The sequence below is a fragment of the Fukomys damarensis genome, unplaced genomic scaffold (genome assembly GCF_012274545.1).
Source record: "Fukomys damarensis isolate Sample0158 unplaced genomic scaffold, DMR_v1.0_HiC HiC_scaffold_2, whole genome shotgun sequence".
In the NCBI taxonomy this organism is placed as follows: Eukaryota; Metazoa; Chordata; class Mammalia; order Rodentia; family Bathyergidae; genus Fukomys; species Fukomys damarensis.
Window position 1 is genome coordinate 39,010,763 of NW_022900914.1, and position 21,452 is coordinate 39,032,214.

At 42.7% G+C, this 21,452-nt stretch overlaps 1 protein-coding gene and 1 pseudogene across 2 annotated transcripts in view; one reads left to right on the forward strand and one right to left on the reverse strand.

Annotated features, from left to right (window-relative positions):
• Window positions 1-6,695, forward strand: part of B3gnt2 (UDP-GlcNAc:betaGal beta-1,3-N-acetylglucosaminyltransferase 2) — an 18,304-nt gene extending 11,609 nt beyond the window's left edge. For both annotated transcript variants that reach the window (XM_010609767.3, XM_033764284.1), the window contains exon 2: window positions 4,033-6,695. In XM_010609767.3, the coding sequence (XP_010608069.1) occupies window positions 4,042-5,235 (1,194 nt within the window). In that variant the 5' untranslated portion in view covers window positions 4,033-4,041 and the 3' untranslated portion in view covers window positions 5,236-6,695. The remainder of the gene's footprint in view (window positions 1-4,032) is intronic.
• A 1,424-nt stretch (window positions 6,696-8,119) lies between these two features.
• On the reverse strand, window positions 8,120-8,885 carry LOC104852201 (annotated as a pseudogene).
• Window positions 8,886-21,452: the final 12,567 nt, after the last annotated feature.

Sequence of the window (21,452 nt, forward strand, 5' to 3'; positions counted from 1 at the left end):
TTATTTATTTATTTATTTATTTATTTATTTTGATGCTAAGGATTGAACTTGGGCCCTTGCACTTTCAATACAGGCAGCAGAATCACTGAACCAAATCCCCAGCCCTAGAACCATTTATTTTTGAGAACTCTTTCATCTCAAATCTGGAAGTTAAAAAAAAAAAAAAAAGCTTAAATGTATCTATGATTCATTTTCTGAAAGAGATGACAAGCTCTTTACATCCACACAAATACATTACAAATTCACAAATATATTTGTAAATCAATGCAAATACTTTACCTTGCATATTACACAAGTAAAGCCCATAGCAGAACACTTGAGGTTGCCTGCCTTCAGAGAGCTCATAAAATTTGCTGAAGAGCTCATTTGGAAAGACCTGACCCTGAGGAGGCTGTGGACCTCAGATTTAGGTGTAGAATGGTTTGAAATTATTAAGCTGTGTAATTTGAAATACTCTAAAACTCCAGTTAAGGTGTAAGAAATGTCTGGTGGCTTTTTTCTTTGGAGGAAAGTATAAGAAGGGTCTTTTTTCTTGCTGGGTCAGTGGTGGATGGTGGAGGGTTAGATGTGGGTAGTGATTGGGGAGTGGTAGCGAAGGGAGACAGGGTGCCAGTGGGAGGGCTGCTTGCTTAGGTGAACTGAGGACACCTGTGTCCCTTTCTGATCTGCCCTGCTTTCTAGATGTGCAAGGCTTTGGGGAGCTGGAGGTTTGGGGCAGGGGCTGGTTTTTAAAAAGAAAAGCAGACAAGCCAGGTTCTGTGGCACACTCATGTTGCCCTGGCTACGTGGGAGGTTGAGGCAGGAGGATTGCTTGAGTCCAGGAATTTAGGGCCAGCCTAAGCATCAGAGTGACATTCTGTCTCTGAAGAAATACAGTAAAATAACTAAACAAACTCCTTTACTGGTACGTGTGTGTCAGAATCTGTGGAAGTTTGGTTTGAAACTTCCACAGATACCAGAATCCATGGGTGCTCAAGTCTCTTGTATAGTATTTGCATATAACACATGTACATTGTCCCATATTCCTTAAATCATAGGAAGATTATTTATAATATGTAATACCATGGAAATACTATGTAAATACTGCGTGGGGAAGAATAACAAAGGGGAACCTGTTTAGTATGGGAATTTTTTTTTTTTTTTTTTTTTTTTTTGTATCAGGAATCGAACTTGAGTCCTTGCATTTGTGAGACAGGCAGCAGAACCACTGAGCCAAATCCCTGGCCCAATTTTTTTCTTTTAATATTTTTGATCTGTGACTATGTTGATAGTTGAAGCTGTTTAGCAATAGTAACACACAAGCCACTAGATTAAAATTTGCTAGATAGGGCTGAGGATTTATCTCAGTGGTTCCGCCACCTGCTTTGCAAGCCCAAGGTCCTGAATTTGAGCCCCAGTACCCCCCCCCAAATTTACTAGATAGGGCCAAGGATTTAGCTCAGGGGCACAGCGCCTGCGTGGTAAGTACAAGGTCCTGAGTTCAATTCCTGGTACCAAAAAAGGGGGAAAAAAAGATTTCTAGAATAGGAAACGAAAGGGCACATAGTGGTGCATACCTGTAATTCCAGCACTCTTGGAGGCTGAGGCAAGAGGATCACAAATTGAAATCCCATCTAGGCAATTTAGTGAGTCCCTTTCTCAGAATTTAAAAAAAGTGGGCTTGGGATATAGCTCACTGGTACAGTGCCCCCCGCCCCCGGAGTTGTATCCCAATAATAATAATGATGATAATGATACAGACACAAAATAGCTGTGAATTCCTATTGATCTGATGGGGCGGTCTAGCACATAATAGCTTCACAGCATTCTCAGCATGACAGATAATCTTCTAGTTGAATTATTTGTTAGAACCCAATGAATTTAAAAATATACTTCTATTTTTAAAAAATAAATACTGCTCTTGATAAAAATAGACAACATTGTTTTAGAGTTGGAGTTTAGTTGCCGCTTGAATCCCATGGCCTTGGTTAGGATTTCTGCTCTGCCTTGACTTCTCTAATATGTTACCTTAGATATAAAATGGGAATAAAAGTAACATTACCCAAGGATTAAGTTCCCAATTGTCATACTAACCTGATGATAAAATCCTTCTGGTCCTTATAGTATATTGCCATTCTACTTTTGGGGGAGGGAAGTGCCTTCTAATCTCAGGTCGGCTAAATAGCTCCCGTGGTCACCCATTGCAGTAGTGTTAGAATCTTGGACTTGTCCCCCACAGACATTTCCATATTCTTTGTTCTTGTGTTGCTACCGCCCGAAATTCTTCGATATTTCACTGAAATGTCATTTCTCTTTTTCTTTTTGCTATACACAGTTGAGATCTTGACAAATATATTCTCATCCATGAAGCTCTCACCCTGATCAACATAAGCGTAGTACCTTCTATAACCCAGAAAGTCCCTCCTGCCCTTTGCCCAACCTCAAACCCTGTTGCTTTTGTTTTCTTTTTACTTATGTTTTATTTATTTATTTTTTTTGGTACCGGGAATTGAACTGAGGACCTTATGCTTGCGAAGCAGTCAGCAGAACCACTGAGCTAAATCCTAAGCCCCTCCTTGTTGCTTTTGGATGTGAGCAGCCTGGCTTATTTTTGCCTACTCCTCCCACTCCCAGATTTACTGAACATAAAACTCTGTATACAAAGTAACTGGGAGCTGCCTCAAAATATGATCCTTTCCTTCTAATATCCTAAGAGGTTGGTTAGAAAGCAAGTTACTCTAAAAATTTGAAACGCCCAGTACTTATCAGATGAGTGGCCTAACCACTGGAACCGTTAGAGTCTTACAAGACAATTAATAGGTATGACTGAGTCCCTATGAGAGGCTGCTGAGGAAATGACAGATGTCAAGAGCCCATTTTGTGTACTGCCATCATGATGCTGTTATGTTTCTGGATCGTAATGTTCCCATTATCTGATTCAGACACAGCACAGGAGTATCAGTAGGGTCAGCAGTCAGCTTAGCTGCTTGCTGAGGCAAAACATATGTCACCCCAGCATGCTCATCTGACAGGGCCCCAGGGCAACTGGATCAAGTCCTTGTGAATCTGTACACAGACTCCAACTAGGGACAGATTCTTCTTGTCTCCTCAAGCGCTGCTCTAAAGTCACCTCTGTTCTACTGGCTGCCCACCCTGTCCTAGGACCTGGGAGCCTGCCAAGTCCTCCACTGCAGGCCTTGTCACATGACAAGCTAATTTGCCTATTCTTAAAGCTAGTATACATAATTGAAATTTGGGGTTTGGTTGTAATGCAATGTTGCTGATAATAATAGCTTTCCTTTTTATTGCTGGTGGGTAGTTTACTGTATGAATATATAACAACCATTTCTCCTAAAGTTCTCAGTTTTGGGTTATTAAAGCTGTTTATGAGTATTTTTTATCTCTCTGAATATGCAGGGTGGTTAATGTCATCTTGGCTTCCTATCCCTGCACCTGAGCAAGCATCATACACCCTCTTCCAAAGTTTCCTTGTCCATAAAATAGTGGGTTTTTGAGTAATTCAGACTAGTATTTTTTTATTTAAATATAATAGAAACCTGGGACAAATGACATGCAACTGTACAGTATGACACATATAATATATGTGTGCTGATTGGATCACAATATGAAGCACATTTGTTACTATGAATTACAAGCAAATCAGTCTGCAAAGTTCTGATTTGTATGTACCTTTGTAAGCAAAGAAGTTGAACACCTGTGAGGTTGAATATCCTTACCTCAGCTCCTGGGGTGTCTAAAACAACAATGCTGTTATCTGTCTACCAGGCATAATTTTAAAAGCTTGTGTAAAACAACATAGATTTCTCACAACCATTGTAGAAAGTGGGTTTACCTCTACTTTATAAATTAAGCAAGTGAGACCTCAATTATACTACTGGGAAGGTCACAAAGCTAGAGAGGAAGGGCCGTGATTTGAATTGTAAAGCCCTTGCTCCAAACTTCTCTTCCTGGGGAGACAAAAAGGCAAGTAAAATGTACGTGCAAATGAGTAATTATCTAATTAATATAATGTTTCCCTCCCTTTTATTCCAGATATGAGAAATGAGTGTTGGACGTCGAAGAATAAAGTTGTTGGGTATCCTGATGATGGCAAACGTCTTCATTTATTTGATTGTGGAAGTCTCCAAAAGCAGTAGCCAAGAAAAAAATGGAAAAGGGGAAGTAATAATACCCAAAGAAAAGTTCTGGAAGATATCTAGTCCTCCCCAAGCATACTGGAACAGAGAACAAGAAAAGCTGAACAAGCGGTACAATCCCATTTTGAGCATGCTGGCCAACCAGACAGGGGATGGATATGGGTCTTCAAATATAAGCCATCTGAATTACTGTGAACCTGACCTGAGGGTCACATCACTTATAACAGATTTTAACAATTTGCCAGACAGATTTAAAGACTTTCTCCTATATTTGAGATGTCGAAATTATTCACTGATTATAGATCAACCAAATAAATGTGCAAAGAAACCCTTCTTATTGCTGGCAATTAAGTCCCTCACTCCACATTTTGCCAGAAGACAAGCAATTCGGGAGTCCTGGGGCAGAGAAACCAATGTGGGGAACCAGACAGTGGTGCGAGTCTTTTTGCTGGGCCAGACACCCCCAGAGGACAACCATCCAGATCTTTCAGATATGCTGAAATTTGAGAGTGAGAAGCACCAAGACATTCTTATGTGGAACTACAGAGACACTTTCTTCAACTTGTCTCTGAAGGAAGTGCTGTTTCTCAGGTGGGTGAGTACTTCCTGCCCAGACACTGAGTTTGTTTTCAAGGGCGATGACGATGTTTTTGTGAACACCCATCACATCCTGAATTACTTGAATAGCTTATCCAAGAGCAAAGCTGAAGATTTGTTTATAGGTGACGTGATCCACAATGCTGGGCCCCATCGAGATAAGAAACTGAAATACTACATCCCAGAAGTTGTTTACTCTGGGGTTTACCCACCTTATGCAGGGGGAGGTGGATTCCTCTATTCTGGCCACTTGGCCCTGAGGCTATACAACATCACTGACCGGGTCCATCTCTACCCCATTGATGATGTTTATACTGGAATGTGCCTTCAGAAACTTGGCCTCGTTCCAGAGAAACACAAAGGCTTCAGGACATTTGATATCGAGGAGAAAAACAGGAATAACATTTGTTCCTACGTAGATTTGATGTTAGTACATAGTAGAAAACCTCAGGAGATGATTGATATTTGGTTGAGGTTACAAAGTGCTCATTTAAAATGCTAAACTGTACAAGCTAAATTTTGCATAGAAAGGTGTATCTGGACTAGTTCCCATATTGTATTTTTCACATTAGATAATTTGTATGTTAAATCATCAGAATTGCCTTTATAAGTAGTATCCATTTGAGGGCCTCTAGGCCTTTCAATTTGGTACTTTTGTGACGAGGGAAAGCAGATGACAATTTTTTATGGAGGATATGGCAAGGTGATTGGTTCTAATCCTTTCTATTGGCTAATGGTCATAGTTTTCTAATTGCCCCTCTCATCTGAATCATATTTCTAGAGTTTGACCACTGTAAGTTATTTTTGTTTTTGTCCCTCTATGTGAGAATATTCTTATTTCCATTATAATGACTGACTTATCTGTAATTCAGGTATTTGTGAACTCATTGGCTACCAAAATTTTGTTGTTCATGACTCAGTGATTTTTGTGAAATGGAATTATGTTATTTTCATGAGATGTGAGTGAATTTTGTTTTTGTTTGTTTGTTCGTTTTGGTTTTGGTTTTGATTTTTTGAGACAGGGTCTCACTATGTAGTCCAGGTTGCCCTTGAACTTGCTATGTAGTTGAAGATGACCTTGAACTCGATGGCTAGTCCTCCTGCCTCAGCCTCCCGAATGCTGGGATTACAGGTATGTGCCATTACACCCAGCTGAGACGAGGATGAATTTTAAAAATTGTTTAGAAAATGGATTATATCAAAGTTTCCTGTCACCCCATCAGTATTTTCTTACGTTAATATAATTAGTTAATTTTGTAAAATAAGTATCACTGTATGATGTCAAGTTTATCTTGTGGTTTATGATCATGAAAAGAAGTTTAATTTTTCTTACGGTTATGTCACAATAGTTGAGTAATTTTAGTATTTTGAAAATGAGAAGTGTGATTCCACAATGGCCAGCTGACGATTGAATCTCCCCTGACAACCATTCATAGGAGTTTATAAATTTTCAGTGTGGATTAGAACTTTAGAACTTGAAGTGCAAAGATGGCAGTTACAGATGTTTTAAGTGGTTTGTCAGTTAAAAACTCCAGGATTCTATTCTTGCCATATTTTCACATGTTGCTTATACAAAATTATTATTCTGAGTAGTGATCGCTTCCCTGTCGCAGTGTAGAAGTGCCTGTGTTTTTATTTATTGTTCAGATCAAAGACCAAATCATTTTCTTAAATATATTTTGTGTAATATTTTATTTGTACAGTGTTGTTGATGAAATATTTAACTAGAGCATGATATTTTAAATGTTAAGATGTAACACGTTAAATAAAGCTAATGGTTATTTTTGAATTTTAAAATTCATTTTTGGGGGGTATGAACTAGTTGATAAAATTCTGCCAAACTATTGCTTATATGTACTATCTTGTAATATGCTTTCTTGAAGTATTTTTGTGTTTTTAGAGATGAAGATTCCTATCAGAAGCAATATTGGGGACTATAAAATGTGGAAATAAAGCAATTGTATTTTTAATTGCCATGTGATAATCTTTTTATTTTCCTATATTTGATTACATTTCCTTCAGACGGCTGTTTTCCTCAGAATCCATTCAGTAATATTGAACGATACATTTTTCTGTTTCAATGGATCATTCAACTTTACTTTTAAAATCTCAAAAGTGCTTTCCTGCTGAGTGTTTTCAAAGAGAAGTGTGAAAAATTATTTATGTTTCTGTTTGCACTGAGTTGAAAAGTATTTAAATAGGGAAAGGTACAGCATCAGAGTGACTGTATAATCCTCAGGATTTTCCATTTTGGGGTTTGTAACCACAGTGATGGAATATACAGACAGCCTTTACCACTCAAGTTTCTTTCATAGATGCCATGTGGAAAAGAAATTGCCAATGTTCAGCTAAAAACAAATAGACACTTGATGAAGCTCAAAAAAACAGGACTAGTGTTGTGAGGAGATTCAACACACTGTCCTCTCCTACTTGCAATGTGGAGGCCATTTGTAAACAAGTATGAATTCAGAGACGATGTAAGTTTTGAAGACTGTTGTACATCTGGTTCTAAAGATTTTGTGGGGCCTGCATCTGACCTCTGCTAGCCCATCTCAAAAGGCCCCATTGCCATATTAGGTTTAGAGAAGAGTAAAGTTCCAAGAAAGAATATCCACAAGTAATTGGTTCACAATTTGCCTGTGTCTAAGTGGTTTGACCGTGCAGTCTTAATAATAGATTTCTCTGCTGAGAATTGCCTTTTTTTTTCTTACAGGCATTCTCCTTCCTTGAGAAGAAAAATGAAACAATATTAACACATTTGGAGGGTCACTGGGGACATTGTGAGCCCCAGTGCACAAGTGTGCTATTGTTTAAACACAGAAACTGGTGTTGAGCTTTTTTTGTGGCTACACCCAAATCTTGATTTTTGGAGGCCAGTCTCAAAATCTGTTGCAGGATTTGGACTTTCCATAAATACAAGCAGGCCTTAAAAAAAAAAAAAAGTGGTAGAAAGAGATCAGAAGAGCTTATTCCTCTCCCAGACCTTAGTTATACCCATGTCCTTTCTTGGTCAAGGGAGACTGGAAAAGGACGGGAAGTCAGGGGAATACTTGATTAGATTTGAAAATTAAAGACACTTTCCTTTCCACTCGTGATTGGTAGCAATATTGAGTATTTGATTATTGGGTTATTTTGGCCTTCTCAGGGAAGATGACTTATTTTTACTTCCCAGAATAAAAAATGAATGAAACTCTTTACTTGGGCCAAAAGTTAACTTCTCTGTGATATATCTTCTGACAAAATGTCAGATGAAGTAAAACTTCTTGTTTAGAACAGGAAAAACTAAATGAAACAAAAATCCAGAAATAACCCTCAGATGCTGGGTTATTGAGGTTATGGGATAAGTTTAGTGTTTCCTTAATGTCAATTCTATATTGTTTTTTGTGTTAAGTATTTTGAGACTGAAGTTTCCAGAATTGCAAATGTGTTAGTCTATCTCTAAATAGCCTTGGCTTCTGAAGGTATTGGACACAAGCCTCGCAAAAATCACTGCTTATATTTGTGGCACTGTAGCATCTTTAAATACCAGTGTCCAGGGCCTCCACAATAGCTGAAGCACTGATAGACATTGGTTTTATGATCTGTGTCTCATTCAAGGTCTAACACACTAAAGGGTAGTATCTGCTTCGTACCTTGCAATTCTTTGACATTTGGTCCTTTCTTAAGTGCACCCACCCCTCTTTCATTGTTGAAAAATGTGCTGTCAATGAAACCATTTTTCATCTGAATCAGTCACACTGGAATTAGTATGAGGTGTATGACACCATAGATGATGCTCTCAGCCACACTTAGCACATACAACCATTTCATCAGGAGCTTCTGAATCTCTTCTTGAAATTGTACAGACCATTTCCCCACTTCTGGAAGTGGCTCCTATTTGAATGTCCTTGCTGAGATCCCAGGATTTACAATAGTCTTCAAATATGTTGAAGTAGCTCTGTTTAGATATGTTTATTTATTTATTTTTTGATAGTTTGAAGATAAAACAATCCATCTGACCATCTAGTTAGAACATCCTGACCGTCTGCAAACTTAACATGCTGGCTTTTTGACTTTACATCCATCCTGCCCCTTGTAGAGTCCACTGGCCTCAAACAGCCCAATTTGCCACAGTCTTTGGCCATTTAGGTGTTCTGAAGACTGCCAGTGCATTCTGGGAGTGCAGAGCAACTCTTGTACAGTTCTTTGTAAAAACTTTTGTGGAAAGATTCAATCCTGGTCAATTGTACTTCTTACTTCTCTGTCTCTGTGACCTGTGTTTGGGAATTTTCTTCCCAAGCAATTTTGGTGGCTTTTCAGCTTTAGCGGTTCCTTTCTTATTGTGGTCTTGTGAAAGGGGATGTATTATTTGCAGAAAGCAGCAAAATTAGAAGTTTTAATTTTATTATAATTGAAATTGAATAGGGTGCTTGTAGCTTCCCCAAAAGCTGCCCCACACCAGGGGCTGTTCTTTTTTCTATTCAAGCAGTGAACCACTTAGTAGGCTTGGCAAGGGCTCACCTCACTAACCTGGAACTTGTGACTTCCCTTTCCCAACATGTGTTATCTAGCGTTCTCCTTCACGGTTATCACCCTGAGATTGAATTCCCTAACCATTCTACTGATATGAGTAACCTTGACCCAGGACGCCTACTTCCTTCACCCCTTCTTTCCAAACATGTCAGAAAAATGCAAAATAAAAAGTATCCTGCTCTTGGAGGATCGCCGTGAGTTCGAGACTGGCCTGGGCCACACAGTGAGTTCTAGGTCAGTCTCAACTACATAGTGAGACCCTGTCTCCAAAAAAACCAAACCAAACCAAACCAAAACAAAACAAAAACCCCAGCATCCTGCCCTCGGTTTGGGCTCTTCTAGAAATAGAGTTTAACATAAAGATTTAAGTGCAAATAGTGTTTGCCTAGCATGTATGTGGCCCATGGTTCAATACCTCAAAAAATAAAGTGTATGGTGATTTTTAGTAGATCCTAGAGTTATATAGCCACTGTCACTATGATCTGCTACAAAACTGACTTGGTTGTGAGTCATAACCAGTCTGTTTAGCTTTCTATAGAAGTGTTTATTTTGCCATCTTTAAAAAAAAAATATTCTCAAACCAGATGTGATAGCACATACCTAGGTACTTGGTAGGCTGAGGCAAGATCACAAGTTTGAGGCCAGTCTGGTAAATTTAGAAGGACACTGTTTCAAAAAATAAAAAGGGCTGGGGAATGTAGCTCAGTGGTAAGAACGCCTTGGAGTTTGATCCTTAACACTGAAAAAAAAAGTCAAATAATGTCTTATTTTTTTATTATGCCTCTTTCCTTCCATACCTGTTCATGCATGCAGGAACTCTTTGAATCCAATTGAGACTTTTTGTAGGTTCTGAAGGAAGGACTAAACTGATTTGTAGAAAAGTTACTGGGAAGCATTTCTTCTTCAGGGCTGTGTAGCTGAAAAGCTACATTCTGCGTTGGAAGCTGAAGATGGGGGAGGATTTTGCCTTCATGGATTGAGCAGATGCCCTTGACCCCAGCTGCTTTCCCTCTTTGGTCTGGCTATATTTGGTCTCTACATCTCCTCCCAGCCAGAACACTGTGTGTCTGCTCTGTTTAGAGACTGTTTCTCAAGCACCGAGCTCCCACTCAGCCCACTTGTATGAGCATGTCAGTGTGTATGGTGCGGGAGGTACAACAGCCCCCAGGTACTCACCCCTTTCCTCAAAGCTGGGAGCCTTTCTGGAGCTCCCTTGGACAGGCTGACCCTCACATCCTCTCTAGCCTCCCTGTGGCTTTCTCTTCCATTTTTTTGCTAACACAATTCTGTATCTCTCAGAAGTGAAATCTTTGTTGTTGGTACCATCTTCCTTGCTGGTGCCACCTTTGGTCTTTGCTATTTATCACTGTTGCATAATGATTTTAGTGAGGAGGAGGCAACACTTCTGATTATCCATTATCCTGAACAGGAAGCACCAACATTATTTTTTTTCTTTTCTTTTTTTTTGGTACCGGGTATCGAACTCAGGACCTTATGCTTATGAACCAGCATTATTTCTTGGCATTCCTGACCTCTGTTACATTTCGTCACATTGACGGCTCCACCTCAAGACACCCCTGCAGGGTGATAGAGCATCCATTGTCCAGAGTTCTTCAGCTCCTGACCAAAGCTATCTCTTGACTCCTTCAGCCTATCTAGAGCCTGGTCCTGAGCACCGCTCTGGGCCTCTCCCTTAGATATCTGCTTTCTCACTCTGCAGTCATCTCTCAAGGAAACTTAGCCCCAACATTTCCTTCTTTCCAAGTCAGTCCTGTGTTTTGGTCTTCCTCGGTGAGAAGCCATTGGCTCTTCAGTGAAAAAACTTCCCAACCCCCACACCCTCCAGCCAAGTCTGTGATGTCACTCTCTGGCAGGGGTCAGAAGAACCAGCTCCTTCCAGTCAGTTCCAGCTTTGCAGAGCCTGCCTGCCTGCTTCTCCCTGAGGCTGAAGGTCCCAGGATCACTGTCAAACCCAGCGAAAGGCCTCCTGTGGGGTGGGGGATTTAGTTCAGTGGTTCCACCACCTGCCTCTCAATCTCAATGATGGAGTTTGATCCCCAGTACCAAAAAAAAAAAAAAAAAGCCTCTGTCCCTGTCCACACCTAGCAGAACAGTCTTTCTGAGGCCCCAGGCCTGGGGAGGCCCATTTTGTAAGGCATGGAAGAGGTTCTGTTTTATGGTGTCTCAGGTGTATTTGCTCCTGATTTGAAAAGGCTATGCTTTGACTTCTGATCCTTTCTTTTGTGGTTCTGGGGGGGTCTTCATGCAAGGGGGGCAGGCACTGTGTGCCGAGTTTGCCCTAGCCCTCCAGACCCTATAAACTAGTGTTCTTACCCAGGGGGCAGGCCAGGGCCAGGATACAGGGCCTTGGTTCCCTCCCATGTAGCTTTGCGCTGCTCAGGAGTGACATGGAGGTGTGATACCCCTCATACCAAAGCAAAGCATTAATATCTAAGTTCAGCTGCTTTGTCCTTTGGGACAGAGTACATTCTACCTTGACTTGCTGCTTTCTGCCCTGGACTCAGGGTCACCCTGCTCTCCCACTCTCCTCCCTGGAGCTCCCCCTCCTCTGAAAGCCTGTGGTAAGGCCCTACCTTCCCCCTTCTCTTCTCTTCTGTTGATGACAAGTGGAATTGGCTTGGAAGGACCTGGGCCGAGCTGACTCCCTCTTTCTTATCTTCCTCATTGCTGCCTCTAAAACGCTCAGTAGCGGGAGGTGACCTTGAGAAGGAGGCTTTGGGACTCATTCACAGACATTCAACCCTAACAGGCAGCGGCCCTTCTGCTGCCAAAAATTCCTGGGGCGGATGGAAAGAGGCCCCCAGCCTTTGTCTGACTCTGTCCAAGATCTCTCCAAACTACCAAAAGCAACAGCTCTTGCCTTCTTTGAACTCATGACCCCTGTGGCTCTTCAAGGGCTCACCACAGGTGGAGGCAAGTTGCCTTTTTCTCACTGCAAATTGTGGTGCAGAAATGAGATTTGTTTGTTTGTTTTTTTGAGACAGTGTCTTACTATGTACTTGAGACTGATCTGGAAATCACTATGTAGGCCAGGCTGGTCTTGAACTCACAGTGATCCTACTGCCTCAGCCTCCCAAGTGCTGGGATTACAGGTGTGCACCACTACGCCCGGCTCAGAAATGGTATGTTAACTATTATTGGGTAACATGTTTAGTCTGTGGTGTGGCGACAGGAGAATGAAATTGTAAAACTGTTGGTTCAACGAAAGAAAAGGAAAAGAGGATGCAGGAAACAAATGGGCAGAGACCCAGAAACAGACAGAGCTGCCAAGATCCAGCACAGGGCAAGACACACGTCCTGCCTTGCTGTTAAGGCCTTTGGAACCGTTGAGGACCAATATACCTGCTTTGCAGGCTGTGTTAGCCCAGAGGCTGGAGCTGCAGACTCTTTGCAGATCTGCTGTGATCCTCCTGGCTGGTGAGCTGGAGAAACAAGGAAGTCAGTAAAAGAGAAAAAATAATCATACGTGAGCAAACCCGAATCTCTTACACAGCAACAGCCTCACATTTGTTTCTCCTCTTGGTAGGCTATGAGAAGTGAAGGGCAGACAACGAGGGCTAAAGTTATTGAGCTTAAAGTTGATGGGAAATGTCTTTATCTATTTGATTACAAAAGCCTCTACAAGTGAGTTACCATGGAGGGACTGAAGAAAGGGGTGCCGGATGTGCTGTCAAGGCTTGAGAACTCTCTTCCTCACTAAGCCCCTTTTAGACTGAAGAACAAGACAAACAAGGTGCCCATGGAGAGCCTGGTGTCTCTCAGGCTGGAGAGCCTCGTTCCCTGTTGCAGGTGGCCTGTCTCACTGGTCCTTCTCTAGAAATTGGAGAGATGCTTCCTTCCATAAATGTCTGGCTCTGCAGCCAAGTGCATGCTGAACTCATGGGAGTGATTGAAACACTTTAAAAGCCCACCTGCCAGGCACAGTGGCACAGGCCTATAATCGCAATGCCTCGGGAGGCTGAGGCAACATTTCAAATTCAAGGTCAGCCTGGGCAACTTAGTCCCAGCCTCAAAAAATAAAAAGACCCGGGGGTGTAGCTCAGCAGAACACTCCTGGAATACTTCCCCAGTACTGTAAAAGCAAACAAACAAAAACACCTGTGGCAGATTTTTAATAATATGGCAGACAGTTTTAATATATTTGGTTTTATCCAAGATCTGGAATTTTCTCATCAGATCAACACAATATGTTAATTTTCTTAGATTAAATTGGTTTGTTGGAGCTTGAATATCAAATCACTTCTCTTAAGGAAAAACCCAAAATATAAATTTTTTTTGAGATGGGGTCTCACTATAGAGCTCAGGCTGAACTTAAACTCTGTTTGTAGCCCAGGCTGGCCTCGAACTCGAAGTGATCCTCTTGCCTCAGCCTCCCGAGTGCTGAGATTACAGGTACGTGACACCACTACCAGCCCCAAACTATAATTTAAAGAGCAAAATAAAGGATGGATAATAGGAATCAGGGAGATAAATCATTTACAAATGGGAAAGGGATCTAGAGATGAAGGAGGGAGGAAGGGAAAAGAGGGAAAGGGGAAGTAAAAAGAATTGAGATGTGTTATATACATGTATCAACTTCCCATGATGAATGTAATCACTATGTACTCCATGCATGTGCTAATAAATTTTTTTTAAAAAGAGGATTGGTTTGTTGGGTGAATCTTCCATTTAGAAAACTTTAGTCAGGCCTGGTGGTGTATACCTGTAATCCCAACACTCAGAAGGCTGAGACAGGAAGATCATTGGGAGTTCAAGGCCAGTCTGAACTACACGGTGAGACCCTCTCTCCAACAAATCAACAAGAAGAAAGAAAATGTCAATTTTGAATTAATTTTTAACTTACAGAAAAGTTGTAAAAGTAGTACAGAGTTGCTGTATACCTCTGCCCAATTTTCCCTCAAGTTAACACTTTACATAATCCTAACATAATTATCAAACTCGACGTGGGACCAGTCAACAACAGGAAGTAAGCACTGCTATAACTTCAGTGCCGAAACTGCAGATCTCATTTGAATTTTACCAGTTTTTCACTAATGTCCTTTTTCTATTCCAGGATCCAATTTAAGGTCTCATGCTGCATTTTCTGTTATTTTTTCCCCTTGGTCTCCCATCTGTTTCTCAATCTTTCCTTGTCTTTCGTGACTTTAGCATTTTTGACGAGTACTGGTTATTTGTGGAATGTCCTTTAGTGTGGGCTTGTCTGACGTTTTCTCACAGTTAGAGTGCGGTGGTGTACTGGTGATCGGAACCCCACAGATGCAATGTTTTGTTCTTCTAGTGCATCACACCAGGGATTCACGATGTCTCTCTCCCTGCTTCTGATAATGACCTTGTGTGCTGGGTTTCTCCTCAGTGAGGTACAGTCTTTCTCTTTGTAGTTAAGAAATATCACAGGAGACATCTGTATGTTTAAAATGTACAAATTATGAAATGTGTCAAAGCACAAAAGTGTTTAGAGCCTGGTGTGCAGTAAGTGCTCAGAGAATAGCCATTGTTTTCTTGGCTATCATTATTTTTACTCCTCTGTCCTGGTTCTGTCCCCAGTGTTCTTTCTCTCCTGCTTGGGACTCCCACTGTTTCTTCATTGTCCCCTTTGGACCTGCTCATTCACCCCAACCAGCCACTTCCTCACATCAGGCCTGGCTGTCCATTCCAAGTATCTGTGTCCTTAAGAAGGTCACAAAAGAGCGCGATGCCTCTCAGCACATGGAAGTCAGGGTAGAGGAAGAGCTACTGTTACTCGGGGGCCAAGATAAAAGTCACACTAACAGGATCCTGGAAGGATTCCTCTGTGCAAGATGTTTCTGCTTCAGAGGTGACCTTGGAGGGCCCCTGCTGGCCCACATTGCTGGGGGATCGAGGCAAAAGGACCCACGTGGCTGAGCTCTGGCAGACCTCCTTCTATAGAGGTGGTGGAGTTTTCCCCGAGGATGGGCTGGGTTGCTGCACCGAGCAACCTTTCAGGCCACCCCGAGACAACACTGGGCTGCGGAGAGAAAACCAAGGCCCACGCAGGAAGATGAGCAGCCATAGCTCCGTCTGCACTGGTGACTTGGGCCCTGCAGAGCTGTGCCCCTCTGTTTCCTCAGCCAGTGTCCTCCAGGGCAGGTGCCTGAGCGCAGCAGTGGGGCCCCTTCTGCTCCAGCACACAACTTTATTTACAGGATGGCTGTTCTTGGCAGCTCTCTCTACCTCCCAGACTTCCTCTGCTTTGGCGCATTTGGCTCTATTTTTACTCAGAGAGGGGAAAGTTCCCATGTTTGAAAATAGCTGCCATAGAGAGGAGTACTTGTAACTGCTGTTTTCACCTGCTTGTCGGGGCCTCCTGTGCTCTTGTGGGCAGGGCACAGGGAGGGCGGTAACAAGCACAGCCTGTGACCCCCTCACTCCACCCCCGCCACTGGGATCTGGGAGATAGAAGCCCGTCTTCCTGTAGTGTGATGGAGATATGGCCGTCTCCTTGCCTACTTGAAGAAGCTTCCCATCAACAGGAGGCAAGAAGGAGCGTTGGCAAGATGTTGGGGAGAGCCGCGGTAGCACAGTAAGGCTTTGCGCTCCATCCACGTGACCCCAGCCTTCCCAGCCGTGAGGAGCCTCCTTTCGGTGATGTTCTGCTGCTAGCTGGAGCTGGATTTCTTAGTACTGACTCGTACTGTAAAACCCAGTTCCTTCCCTGAGTTCTAAGTTGAGCCCCGCTGCTGGGGCCCCCAGTTTGCCACCTGAAACACAAGTTTCAGGTCTGTGACAGCTCCCGAGGTAGGGAGTTGGGAAAGGGAGTTTATGCCCTTATAAAGAATGTAAGTGGGAAAATGTAGGAAGCAGAGAAAATCCTTCCTTTCTGCCAGAGTGTGTTTAGAGCAGGCCTGGAGACTCCCAGGTAAAAAGATACAGCCCCTTGGTCAGGGTTAGGTTTATAGGCACTGGCAACATGTGAAGAATCCAAAAAGAGGAAAAGAAAAGTAGGGATGCACATGCATTCATGTGTACAATCCAGTTCCTTGGTGAGCTGGGAAAGATTGAGAAGAGAGGGGTGCTGAGCTCCTCAGCCAGCCAGGGTGGGGTGTGACTCTGCGTAGGGCCTCAGGTCTGGGAGTGCGAACCCTGGCTATGAGGGGAAAGGAGGATGCTCCTTAGAAAATCCGATGCTCCAGGCCACCAAGGACTCCTGGGTCACCCTGAGCTGGGTTCCTGGCACTATGAGTGCTAAGGTTGGAGTTGCTGACAATCTCTGGCTTTCATAATTGATGTGACCAAACCTGAAATGTGCTTGGTGTGGATGAGGCTGGGGGAGTTGGGTCTGGGTATGTGACAGGCACTGTGAGAATGAGGAGGGGAATTTATGTGCCTGGGACACTCTGTGATCCACCAATCCTAGGGCTCATCTCCTCTCCCATATTAAAGATGAGGCGAGTGAGGCTTAAGAAGTTACATCAATCTGAGTTCACTTAACTATCAAGTCGGGGCCAGGATTGGGGTTTCTGATTCCATTGGTCACTGGCTACTGGACCAAATCTCTGGGTCTTCAGAGGGAAGTTCTGCATGGCCATTATGGTCCAAAGAGAAGCCACCAACCCCAAGGAGGCTCTGCAAGTGCCCCAGCCATGCACTGTGTTGTTCTTTGACACTTTACCCCACTGAGGAGATTTTTAGCTCAACCAGCTGCCCAGCTTAGGCTTTGTCGTGCCAGAGTCTGACCTGAACCCCTCCCTGGCACTGTACCTGACTGTACGAGGCCTGGGGCTCCACCCCAAGACTGACAGTGTTTGTTGATGGAGGTGTATGGCACCCTGGAGGACACAGTGCCATTAGATGAGAAGCCTGAGGCTCATGGAGATGAGAACTTTTGATCCTAAATGGGCAGTAAATGATTAAGGCAGGTAACTCGATGCCAGGGCCTTGGAAGTGGTGGTGGTGGTAGAAAGATGGGAAATGACTTTAAGTGGAATGAGGTTTCTTCTAGGAATGATTAAATGTTCAAAAATTCATTTTGGTGATGGTTACATCTATAATTACACCCAAACCATTGAATCGTACACTTTAAATAGGTGAATTATATGGTATATAAATTATATCTCAATAAAGTTGTATTAAAATATAAATGTCATTGAATCTAAAAAAATAAAATTAACACAGGGCCTCCATTCCAAGCCTCATGATAAGCAGACCAAACCGGTCAATTCCAACAGCTTCTCCAGTACCAGTGACAGACAGGATGCTCTAACAGGTTCCTCCCCAAGTGTCCTTTAGTGCTCTCCCCCAGGGGAAAACATGACAGTGGTGGATTTTCCCTAAGTTACCCATTAGTCTTCCCAGTTCTGGTGAAAAAATAAAGGCCCAGGCCTCCTCTGATGATGCAGTTCCAGCATCTTGACTCCATGATAGTTTGAGTTCCCTCCACGGTTGTGGGTAGGTTGGTTGGAATTAGGGGTGAGGTCTGGGGTGGAGGCCTGTGACCTACTCTCATCCTCTCAGATTCAAATAGACACCTGTTCTCTCTTGCTTGTCTCTGAGTCCCTAGTGTCTCCTCTCCTGTCACCCCATTTACAGCCTTCAAAGGACTGGGTACTTTGTATATTGTTTCCCACCCACTAAAACAGAAGAGTTCCACAAGGGCCAGGGATGCCTGTCTCACTCGCCTCTGTACTTGGCCTGTAACAGGAGCTCAGGAGGTACAGCAGATGCAGAATGAATGAGCACACCAGTAAGAACACTTGTTAAAGAAAGTGAGCTAGTGATTAGGTAAGAGTTTCAGATTTTTCACTAACCAGATACTGATTTAATTTGAATTTAGTCCTCATCTTCTTCCAGTTTTCTCGTGAAAGTGGTCAAACATTCTGCAAGAGCTTGGATGTTTTCTGCTGTGATCCGCTCCACATTTTGTTTATAAGGGGAGCTTAGCAGGTGGTCATTGAGTGAATTCAAGCAATATGGTCATGTTTGTTGTAAGAAGAAAAGTTAGAGTAACAACATATTTCTTCAGAGCAGGGAAGAAGGAGAAAAGGGTTCTGTGTCACTGCTTTATTATATCCTTTTTGCTTGTCCTATTTCAGGTCTTCATATGGATCCAAACTGCCTAAGCAGGGATAACTGAGGATTGGCCACGGGTCAGTACCTCCTTGAGGTACAAGGAGTTCCTGAGTTAGGCGTGGTAGCACACACTTAAAATACCAGCACTGGGAGGCTGAGGCAGGAGGATTACAAGTTTGAGTCCACAATTTAGTGAGAGCACTGTACAACTTAGTGAGACCTTGTCTCAAAACAAAATAAAAAGGGTTGGGGATGTAGCTCAGTGTGAAGGCCCTGGCTTAAATATACAGTACCAAAGATATGTGTGTGTCTGTGGTACTTCCTGAATGAGCTCTTGTCCAGTCTTCCAACTTCCAGCTGCCCCTGCTTTTAGCTTTGATACCGTCTGGTTCTTCATTTGCTGGCTCATTTTGAGACCTGAACCTCAAGAAGAACCACTGGACCATAGTCTGTCAGTTGATCTTCTGTCCTGCCCAGTGTCCCTGCCTGTCAGTGCAGATTGGAAATTATTCTAGATGCCAGCTGCTTCTTGGAGCCTCCATGTGTCTAGACTTAGTGGCTTGTTTATAACAAATAAAATACAGCAAAAATAATGGGATGTCTTAGATTATGAATGATTTTGGCTGCAGTCTTAGCAGCTAGTCTGTTTTGCTGGCTTTAATGGAGCCAGCTGCCATGTTGGAGAGGCCCATGTGGCAGGTTCCTCTGGTGGCCTCTGGCCATCTGTGAACTAGGAGACGAGGCCTTCAATCCAGCAGTTTGGAAGGAACCAAACCCTGCTGACCACATAAGCGGCCTCAGGAGCCACTCCTTCCCCAGGTGATCCTTGTGATGAGAAAGCAGGGGACCCTGGGCTAACCATTTGACTGCATCCTTGGGACAGACCACATGTAAAGGACCTACCTGTGCTGCACCTGGAATCCTGACCCTTGGGGAACTGTGAGACTGTAAGTGTGTTGTTTGAAAGCATGAATGTGGGGAGAATTTGTTACTCAATGAGAGATAATCATACACTGTGTATGTGTTTTGTATTTTCCATCAGGATGTGAATATATTGTGAAGTTAGCACAGTTTAAGCTTCAGGCTCCTTGCTTCCATTGAGCCCCTTGCATGACCCTGGGAGAGTACCTGGTATGAGTTCACATAGTCATATTTTTAAATTTTATTTATTTTTGGTACTGTGAATCGAACTCGGGAACTTGCACTTGCAAGGCAGGTGGCAGAGCCACTGAGCTGCATCCCTGGCCCCAGCTAGTTATATTTTTGTAAATTTTACACAAAATAACTGCAATCACTTAGGGCTGGTGCCTCTTATTACTCAGCAATCCCTGCCTTGAGGCCAGTGCTGTAGGAATGGCTGGGGAAGTTTTGAGGATCTGGCTAAGGGAAGGCTGAGTTAGAAATACATTTAGTGGGACTAAGGGGTATCCGTCCATGGGGCTTGAAGTCACTTATATGGAAAGCCATGCTGTTGCCAGCAAAGTTCAAGGTTTGGGGACTTGGCATTTATGATTTAATCTCAGGTTCATTTCATTCTGATCCCATGAATTTAGTACTTGACTAGATTAGGTTTCATTCTGTCAGTGATCCAAGAAAATTTGTAAGTCCCTGAAATTGTACAGCTCCTATATGAGAAGATCTTGATAGTTCTCCCATATTTGAAAAAAATCCTAATAATATATAAATATGTATTACAAATAAAGCTGGGCGTGGTGGCACAGGCCTATAATCCCCAGCACTTGGGAGACTGAGACAAGAGGATCACTGTGAGGTTGAGGCCAGCCTGCACTACATAGTTAATCTTGTCTCGAACAAACAACAAAACAAAACAAAACAAAAAATTGTTACTCAGTGTTTGTTTTTTTACACCAAAACAAAACAAAAAAATATTACCAATAACAAACTGAGGCTTTTCTAAACTATCAATGAAAAATAAATTTGATCAAACATGCTAGACAATTGAGTAGCCTTCTAGTCTATTAAAAATTATAGCACACAATTGTTTATGACAGCAGTCAGTGTATGAAAACCATACTCTACAGCCTGAAAAAGCATTATAGATGTGTGGCAGGCAGTTTAAGAAAATACTGTGCATTTTTTTCTGGATAGTATAATCTTTGTGTTTTAAACTTTAGGCAATTTTTCATTTGTTGCAGTTTCCTTCCTTCCTTCCTTCCTTCCTTCCTTCCTTCCTTCCTTCCTTCCTTTATGGACAGAGACTTGTGATTTTTCCCAAGTTAGTTTTAAACTCCTCGGCTTAAGCAATTCTCCTGAATGTGCCATCATTCCTGGCTTATTTTTTTAAATAAAAATCTGTGTTTCTTTGGAATTTTGTGTTCTTTCTCGTAAGAGATTAACAAAATCACATAAGCTTTAGGAGTTACAAAGTCTGGATTTCTCCCAGTCTCTGCCAAATGGTTGGGGAAATTCCTTGACGTAAAGACTGGAGTTTGTTCTTCCTGCTCTTCCATGTCTGATTCCAGCTGTGTCTTTATCTTAGTTACTTTCTTATCTTGGAGACACAATACCTGACACTCACAAGTTAAAGGAGGAGAGGTTTGCTTTGTCTCACAGTTTGTAGAAGTTTCAGTCCATAGTCGGCTGGTTCCCCGGCAGCCTGGCAGAGGGGGTGGCAGAGGAGAAAGAGCTCATGGCATGGCTGCATGGCTGTGGGAAGCAGAGAGAGACAGAGACCAAGGGAGAAGGAAGGGAGACCCATCCAGGCCATGCCCACAGTGCCCCGAGCAGACTTCACCTCTCAACATCACCTTGAGCTGTAAACTCTATGCTAATCCACTGAAGAGTATGAGCTCCCTTGATGCAGTCCTCTGCCCAACGCCCCACCTATGAGCACGTGAGGCTTTGGATAGACATAAATATAAACCATAGCAGTCTCACAGATCCCTAGGCAAACTATTTTTTTTTCTAAATTTAATTCAGGTGCAAAAGCTTTCATTTTGAGGAGTACAGTTGAAGGGAACATATGATGCAGAGAGTCTTCTTGTGAATGGTGGTAGGTGGTGGGTGAAATAGGGGAGTCTTGTGTAAGCAGAAGAGGGCAAAGCCAGGGCTGAGGATTTAGCTCAGTGGTGCTGCGCCTGACTCCGAAGCACTAGGTCCTGAGTTGAGTCCCCGGAACTAAAAAAAAAAAAAAAAAAA